We start from the raw sequence: 9,370 nt of genomic DNA, 5'->3' as shown, positions 1-9,370 counted from the left end.
ACAATAATTTGTCCATTATAAACGTTTGGGTTTCTGTTTGTTTGTTTTACTTATTCTCTTCCTCATGAATTTTGTGTTTAGCTTATCAAATAATGTAAGTAATTTCAGTTTCACAGTTTCTGTCATTGCTGAGCTACAGAATATTTGAAACAGTCATAGCATTAGTATTCTTGGCATGAAGTAGAGGAAAAGCACAGTGTGTGAAGCAGGTGAAATCAGAGCTTCAGTCTCAGGCCCCAACATGTAATGACCCAGAAACACTGAGATTTACTTAAGCCCTGTGAGATTCTACATTCTTATCTAAAAACTGAATATAATAATTCTCCCTCACAGGTTAACTCCAGAATAAATCCGTAGTCATTACATGTGACTTTTTTCTCCTATGTCTCTCATATTCTTCTCACTCAATCAGATATATCTTTTATATAATCATTATAAATCTTCAAGCAATGTAATAATATACAAGTTTAGATTATGTTTAGGTTGGTGAGACGAAATGACATACGAATTAAGAGCAGAGTCTTTGGGATCAGACCTGATTCAAATTCAAACTCTACCATGCAGTAGCTGGTGTTAGTAGCTACTATCAATGTTTTTGTTTGTTTTGTTTCTTTTCTTTTGAGACAGAGTCTGGCTCTGTCACCCAGGCTGGAGTGCAGTGGTGCAATCATAGCTCACTGCAGAACTCCCAGGCCCAAGTGATCCTCCCACTTCAGCCTCCTGAATAGCTGGGGCTACAGGCATGCACCACCACATCCAGCTAATTTTTGTATTTTTTTGTAGAAATGGAGTCTCACTATATTGCCCAGGCTGGTCTCAAACTCCTGGGCTCAAGCAATCCTCCAGCTTCAGCCTCCCAAAGTGCCGGGATTACAGTCATGAGCCACCCACCATGCAGCCACTATTGTCAATATGATTAAGAATTGAAAGCCATTCCAGCCAGGTGCAGGAGACATCCCTATTTGTCATTTGTCTACCATTGGAGCCCATATCCTTCATGATTTATTTGCCTTGCTCCACCCCTTCCTTACTCTGAAAAATTAGAATATTAATAGAAAGCAGATTTTAAAATCAGTTTTTATGTCACACAAACATTTACTAATGCTTTCAGCTCAGATATGTAGGAATATTTATGTAAAGAAAAACATAAGTTGAATAACTCTTACCAAGTTTTCCAAGAGTCTTGGATTCTTTTACCAAGAAAAACCTCACAGATAAAGAAACTTTTTTAAAAGTCTTGTGGTTTTTTGTTGAAATAAATTTCTTTCTCTAATTTTTGAGAGATAAATAGGTTATTGAAAAGTAAGCTGTAATCCCAGCACTTTGGGAGGCCGAGACGGGCGGATCACGAGGTCAGGAGATCGAGACCATCCTGGCTAACACAATGAAACCCCGTCTCCACTAAAAATACAAAAAAATTAGCCGGGCGTGGTGGCGGCGCCTGTAGTCCCAGCTACTCGGGAGGCTGAGGCAGGAGAATGGCGGGAACCCGGGAGGCGGAGCTTGCAGTGAGCCGAGATCGCGCCACTGCACTCCAGCCTGGGCGACAGAGCGAGACTCCGCCTCAAAAAAAAAAAAAAAAAAAAAAAAAAAAAGAAAGAAAAGTAAGGCCGGGCGCGGTGGCTCAAGCCTGTAATCCCAGTACTTTGGGAGGCCGAGATGGGCGGATCACGAGGTCAGGAGATCGAGACCATCCTGGCTAACACGGTGAAACCCCGTCTCTACTAAAAAATACAAAAAAAACTAGCCGGGCAAGGTGGCGGGCGCCTGTAGTCCCAGCTGCTCGGGAGGCTGAGGCAGGAGAATGGCGTGAACCCGGGAGGCGGAGCTTGCAGTGAGCTGAGATCCGGCCACTGCACTCCAGCCTGGGCGACAGAGCGAGACTCCGTCTCAAAAAAAAAAAAAAAAAAAAAAAGAAAAAGAAAAGTAAGCATTCACTAACAGAATGTGTTACACAGAAATTTATCACACATTTTAAGAGACGCATTACAATATATGCAAAAATCAAGACTGTGCTGTGTGGTTTTTAAGCATGGTGACAAGTAGATCAAATAAGGTCTATGATTTGTATTTGTTTTTGACATCTAAGCAAACTGTCTGGGATCATTTGTGGGAGTAAAGCAAGATGTTTCTGAGGCCTTGCGATGTGCATGTGTGATAGACAGAGTAATATTTTATTATTTTTATGTTTCAGAGATGCTTGCAGCTTGGGTGATATAAAACTCCCGGTGGGGCAATGTGTCTGCCTTCCTCATAAATGGACAAAAAGGAAGACATACAGTGTAATATCAGAACAAGCTTGACTTCAGATACTGCAGCCTCCTGTTCTCTGAGAAGGGGAGTGGAAAGAGAGTCAGGTGGGTTAGTGGCTTTCTTTCCATTCAGGATCAGATATCAGACAGAGTAGTCTAAGCCTTAGAAAAAGAAAATTTTGTTGACTTATCCATGACAGGTTTTTTTAAAGGGTCACAAATTTTTTTGCACTCCTCCCATTAAGATATGACTCTGGCTGGGTGCTGTGTGGCTCACACCTGTAATCCCAGCACTTTGGGAGGCTGAGGCGGGCAGATCACGAGGTCAGGAAATCGAGACCATCCTGGCCAACATGGTGAAAACCCGCCTCTACTAAAAATACAAAAAATTAGCTGGGTATGGTGGCGCGTGCCTGTAATCCCAGCTACTCAGGAGGCTGAGGCAGGAGAATCGCTTGAACCAGGGAGGCGGAGGTTGCAGTGAGCTGAGATCGCGCCACTGCACTCCAACCTGGTGACAGAGTGAGACTCTGTCTCAAAAAAAAATAAATAAATAAAAGAAAGATATGGCTCTGTGCCCCTGCCTCTTGAACCTTGTATTGCTTGGACCCATAAAAGTATGGCAAAAGTGACCATATGTGACATCTGTGACAATCATATGTGACAAGTAGATCAAATAAAGCCTATGATTTGTACTTGTTTTAGACATCTAAGCAAACTATCTGGGATCAGTTGGGGGGATACAGCAAGACATTTTGGCACAAGTACAGTGTATCATCTTTGTGCATAAAATGGGCGCCGTTTTCCATCAGGTAGATACAGCTCCTTCAGCCTCCATGTGCCCCTTCCGTCTCTCCATCACTACCTTTGTACAGTCTGCAAGCCACACAACTGTACTCAGGGGCCCCAATTCAGTCCCTACCTCCATCCACCACCAGGCAAATACCCTCTTACTAGACTCTTCAATTCTCCAGGTGACCCACATCAATTATCAAGAAAACTCTATTTTCTGCCTGATTCCAGCCTACAGGTATTACCATGTGAGAGAATTTCTTCCTCACCTCTGTCCCATCTGAGGCTAGGACATAAAAGGCCATGCAGTGTCAACCTCTTCAGCTAGAATGCTCGGTCTAGGAGTCCTGAGCCACCATGTAACGAACCCAACTTCCATGAGATCCCCAGGCTGGTGAGGTCATGAAGTCAACAGTCCCAGCTCATCCCAGCGCCTGCTCACCTCCTCTGAGGCATCACACACATGAGTGAAGCCATGCTGGGTCCTCTAGACCAGACCACTGAACATTTGAAATCTCTGAAAACCTCCAATGATGCCACGTGGAACCAAAGAGTCACCTAGATGAGCCCTGACCAAATTCCACACCCACACAATTTTGAGACATCATAAAATCACCATTGTTTTAAGTCACTAAGTTTTGGGGGTAGCAATAGACAAGTAATAGATAACTAGAAAACCATCTCTACTCCTTTAACCTAGAACTGTTTACCTCCCTTTTTCAAGGCTCAGACTTACAGAGATGGATGAACCCTCATATTTGACAATCTTATTTACATTTAAAATAAGATTCCTGCAGCATTTAAAGGGAAATTTTGAAATATTATGTCCCTTGAGATACAGAAAGGAAATTTAGGCTTGTTTGTGGATAGTGGAGGAGCGGGGTGGGCAGAGGGACAGCGGGGCTGAGGCCCTGTGGGAGAGGACAGGTACCCGAGGCTGAGTGGCCTGTGGGAGAGGACAGGTACCTGAGGCTGAGTGGCAGCCAAGGGTGTGAGAGGTCAGGACAGGGAAGCCATGAGAAAAAAAAAAAAAAATGGTGGGAATCAGGGCTCAGTGTGGGGTAGGAAGGGAGTTATGAAGTTTTTTTGTTTATTTTTATTTATTTATTTGTGTGTGACAGCATCCCACTCTGTCGCCCAGGCTGGAGTGCAGTGGCGTGATCTCAGTTCACTGCAGCCTCCGCCTCCCAGGTTCAAGGGATTCTCCTGTCTCAACCTCCCAAGTAGCTGGGAGTACAGGAGTACACCACCACACCTGGCTAATTTTTGCATTTTTAGTAGAGACAGCATTTCACCGTGTTGGCCAGGCTGGTCACAAACTCCTGACCTCAAGTCATCCGCCCACCTCAGCCTCCCAAAGTGCTGGGATTAGAGGTGTGAGCCACTGCGCCCGGCCTTAAATGTAATGTTTAAGTAGAAGAAAACTGGGCAGCAAGATGATAAGATAAAGAGTCAACATGGGAGAGAGAAAATGGCAGGAGACACAAAGGAAAGGCTGGAGGAACCTAAAGAAAGTATGCAGGAGGGGCCCAGGGCTAAGGTTTTTCCTTGCATCTTCCTGTGAACACTCAGCTCTTCTTCACTAGCCCAGGGCAGTGCCTTCTACACCAGAGCCTTGAGTAAGTTAGAAGAATGTTTCCCCACTGAGATGTAGTTGGGAAAAACAAGGCTTGACAACTACAGTGTACCTTTGTGCATAAAATAGGTGCCCCTTTCCATCAAGTAGATGCAGCTCCTTCAGCCCCCATGTGCCCCTTCAGTCTCTCCATCAGCATCTTTGTGCAGTCTACAAGCCACACAACTGTACTTAGTGGTCCTAATTCAGCCCCTATCTCCAACCACCACCAGGCAAGCACCCCCTTGCTGGACTCCTCAGTTCTCCAGGTGACCCACATCAATTCTCAAGAAAACTATTTTCTGCCTGATTCCAGCCTACAGGTATTATCATGTGAGACAATTTCTTCCTCCAATCTGTCTGAAAATCTAGCAGTTACATATTCCTGTGCATTAATAGAGAGCTACCCCATCCCCTGATTTGTTAGTGAGTCAGAATTGGGGGAGGAAACTCCCACTCTCAACTCTGCCAGCAGTGAAAATCTGCAGAGATGTCATAGAAGACAGCTGGAGATTGGGGCAGAAAAGCCGCCAGTCAGAGGAGATGTGGCTTTGGGAGGCAGACCACATCATGAAAACAAAGGATTCCTGTAGCATATTTAAAAAACAAACAAACAAACAAACAAAAAAAAAACTCAGGCACTTAGAGTGAGCCATTCAATCCTTCCTTATCTCCTTCCTTTACCACGAACAAAACGAGATGAGTTAAATAGTTGCCAAAAATGTGATCACAAATTTTCTTCTGTCCTTACCACCAAACATGTTTAAGCTTTCCATCCACCCCTTTCTAAACATATTGTCCTCGTGCCACTCCAAGTTGGCTTTATGCCAAAATGTAAAGAAAAAGAGAGACGCTTTGTAGTAGCAATGGGCCAAGTTTAGATATGGCACAGCCAAGAAAAAGAGTACACCAAGGAGTAATCTGTGTCTCACCTAATGGCCAGGCACAGCCTTATGAGATTGAGTCTAATAATGCAAGTCAAAATGTCAACATATCCCAGGAAGTAATAGGGCAGATCTGAGCAGAGGTGCTGGCATTTTTATTGTAGTCCCTGGCCTCTCTTCCTCTTCTGGAAATGCACATTCAGAGATGATTATGGTGCAGTCTAACTCCCCCAGGAACATATACAGCTCCTTTCTCAAGCTCACTCGCCTCAGCCTCCCAAAGTGCTGGGATTACAAGTGTGAGCTACCACGCTCGGCCGGGTGCAAGGCTTTTGAAAATTAGAATGTCATTGCTGGATGGCCAGGACACAGCCCCAGATGAAGCTTTTATGGGGCTAGAGAAAGGGCCAGAGTAGATCTATACACAGCTTCACTCCTTCCACTCCTGACAGTTTGTATTGCAAATACTTATGTTTGCTTGTGTTTGAAATGTTTTAAAGTACCCTTTTGGTGAATTGAAATTCCAAGAAACAGTGTAAAGCTGTAAAGATCTTCACACACACGCACATGCTGGCAACGAGAAGTGTAGAGAGACGATGGGCCAAAAAAATGTGAGTTCTATTGACAGTCGTAACAATAAGAACAGTGATAACAATAACAACAATGATTTGTTGGCTAGTATGTGCCAGTCACTGCACTAAGTAGTTTACTTATTTAATTTTATAATCACCATAGAGGCTAAGTACCAGTAATACCTTTATTTTATAGCTGAGAAAACGGGTTCAGAGAGAGTAAGTAACGAAGAAGAGCAGATTTATGGCCCGTGACAAGCAAGTCTAGAGCCAGAATTCAAACACAGGCAGGCCAACTCCATAGCTTACGCTTTGCACCACGAGGGGAGGGGAAGTGCAGTAGAGACAGCAAAGCAGCGCCCTTGGGTAGACCGCTGACGCCCTTGGGAAACCTGATGACTGTGTGTGTCCCGGGAGAGCAGTTACTTGGATTTCCAGGCCTCGCTCCCTGACCTCCTGCACCTTTTCTGCTCTCCATCTTTGCAAACACAAAGCAGAGGCCCACTCTAAAATACACTAATTTCTGGACTCAAAACTCTGACTTTCACCAATTTCATGATCACAGCCGGAGAAATGTGCACAAGTGAGGCTCCTCAGAGAGGCAGCTCAGAAAGGTTCGCAGGGAGCCTTTAAACGGGGTCTTGGGGCGCAACCTCTGGGTGTGACACAGACGGATCAGCCTGCGTTCGGGGGCTTCTGGGTCACATGCACTAATGCTTTCTCTCCCTCCTCTCTTTTTTTCTGTGTTCCTCCCCTTTCTGTATTTCTCTATTTCTCCCTCTCTCTTATTTGAATTTTTTTCTGTTCTTTCTCTGTTCCTCTGTTGTTTTCTTCTTGTTTTCTCCCTAAATGTCAATGTCTGTTGCCATGTGGTCTTCCTTAATCCACTCCTCTGTTTTTCTTTGTTCTTTTTTTTTTTTTTTTTCTTTTTTGAGATGGAGTCTTGCTCTGTCACGCAGGGTGGAGTGCAGTGGCACGACTTCGGCTCACTGCAACTTCCACCTCCCAGGTTCAAGCAATTCTCGTGCCTCAGCTTTGCAGGTAGCTGAGATTACAGGCACCTGCACCTGGCTTATTTTTGTATTTTTAGTAGAGACAGGGTTTCACCATGTTGGCCAGGCTGGTCTTGAACTCCTGACCTCAAGTGATCCTCCCACCTCAGCCTCCCAAAGTGCTGAGATTACAGGCATGAGCCACCATCCCCAGCCTTCTCTCTTCTTAATAATGGCTTTCTATGTCTTTCGCTTCGCTGATACCCTCACTCTGTTTCTCTATGACTCTCCTATTCCATTGTTATCTTTATTGCTTTTTCTTTCTGCTCATCTGTTTATCACCCGCTGGCTACTTGCCTTGCTCTCTCTATTCTCTGTCTCTGTCCCTGTTTCTTCTGTTTCAAGGTCAGTGGTTCTCTGTTTCTATCTCTCTGTTCCTGCCTCTCCATCTGTCTTTTGTTTCCTTTGCATGCAGGGCCCTAGCCTGTGGATCATGGCAAATTTGAGCCAGCCCTCCGAATTTGTCCTCTCGGGCTTCTCCTCCTTCGGTGAGCTGCAGGCTCTTCTGTATGGCCCCTTCCTCATGCTTTATCTTCTCGCCTTCATGGGAAACACCATCATTATAGTTATGGTCATAGCTGACACCCACCTACATACACCCATGTACTTCTTCCTGGCCAATTTTTCCCTGCTGGAGATCTTGGTAACCATGACTGCAGTGCCCAGGATGCTCTCAGACCTGCTGGTCCCCCACAAAGTCATTACCTTCACTGGCTGCATGGTCCAGTTCTACTTCTACTTTTCCCTGGGTTCCACCTCCTTCCTCATCCTGACAGACGTGGCCCTTGACCGCTTTGTGGCCATCTGCCACCCACTGCGCTATGGCACTCTGATGAGCCGGGCTGTGTGTGTCCAGCTGGCTGGGGCTGCCTGGTCAGCTCCTTTCCTAGCCATGGTACCTACTGTCCTCTCCCGAGCTCATCTTGATTACTGCCATGGCAACGTCATTAACCACTTCTTCTGTGACAGTGCACCTCTCCTGCAGTTGTCCTGCTCTGACACTCGCCTATTGGAATTCTGGGACTTTCTGATGGCCTTGGCCTTTGTCCTCAGCTCCTTCCTGGTGACCCTCATCTCCTATGGCTACATAGTGACCACCGTGCTGCGGATCCCCTCTGCCAGCAGCCGCCGGAAGACTTTCTCCACCTGCGGGTCTCACCTCACACTGGTCTTCATTGGCTACAGTAGTACTATCTTTCTGTATGTCAGGCCTGGCAAAGCTCACTCTGTGCAAGTCAGGAAGGTCGTGGCCTTGGTGACTTCAGTTCTCACCCCCTTCCTCAATCCCTTTATCCTTACCTTCCGCAATGAGACAGTTAAAACAGTGCTACAGGGGCAGATGCAGAGGCTGAAAGGCCTTTGCAAGGCACAATGATGAGCCTGGGGCCCGGAGGGACCTGGCCTGCCTCCATCGAGCAGTTCTGTGGGGAGGGAGACCTCCAGTGAGTGGGAAGACCACTGTTGAGTTTCTTTAGTTTTTTTCCTCTGAGCAATAACTACAGTGAGCCCTCAGTGCTGCACTGTCTGGCCCAAAGCTTTTATGGGCCACCATGGAAGTGTTCCCTACATCCCCTGGCAGCCGTAAGAACTCTGAGAGTAGCCCAGAGCTTTCAGTAAAGGGAAGTGCATGTGCTTTGCATTTAAGGAAGAGTAGCCAAGAAGTGCTCTCTGATCAAGAGGTAGTATCCAGTCCCAGTACGTGTGCATGGATGTGTATGTGTGTACATATGTGTGCATGTGTGTGCATGTTCGGGGCGTGCTTCTCTATCCCAGTATGCACCATTGCTGAGTGTATGCACCATAAGTGCTTGGGCTACATGGGATCAAGGGAAGAAGCAAAACTTACCAAAAACAAACTGATTGTTTTTTAATGTGTGTGTGAGTGTTGTGGGGAGGGCTGGGTCCTTGTATGATTATTCATCCATTCATTCATTTCATCAATATTGAGTAGGCTGTGTATGTCAGGCACTGTAACAGGTAGAGGGTAAGAAGGTAAAAAAGGCATAAATGGTTCTTCGCCTGACAAAGCTCTTGGCCTAAGGAAGGAAAGAGTGATAAATAGCTGTTTCCAGCACAGTGGGGAAAGTGCAACAGTGGATTCACAGAAGGTTTTATGAGCATACAGGAGAGCAACACTGAGACCAGGCAGGGGCTGAATGACGGCTTCCTGATGAGATGACACCTGAGTAGCACATTGACTATA

At 45.8% G+C, this 9,370-nt stretch overlaps 1 protein-coding gene across 1 annotated transcript; it reads left to right on the top strand.

Annotated features, from left to right (window-relative positions):
* The first annotated feature begins 7,585 nt into the window (after window positions 1–7,585).
* On the top strand, window positions 7,586–8,651 carry LOC126951065 (olfactory receptor 6V1). Its single transcript, XM_050784952.1, has one exon. It carries the CDS (start codon window positions 7,601–7,603, stop codon window positions 8,540–8,542), a length of 942 nt encoding a protein of 313 aa, XP_050640909.1. The 5' UTR covers window positions 7,586–7,600; the 3' UTR covers window positions 8,543–8,651.
* The last annotated feature ends 719 nt before the right edge of the window (window positions 8,652–9,370 follow it).

The sequence above is a fragment of the Macaca thibetana genome, chromosome 3 (genome assembly GCF_024542745.1).
Source record: "Macaca thibetana thibetana isolate TM-01 chromosome 3, ASM2454274v1, whole genome shotgun sequence".
Lineage (NCBI taxonomy): Eukaryota > Metazoa > Chordata > Mammalia > Primates > Cercopithecidae > Macaca > Macaca thibetana.
Note: the sequence above shows the minus strand (reverse complement) of the source record. Positions and strands in the feature narration are given on the sequence as shown.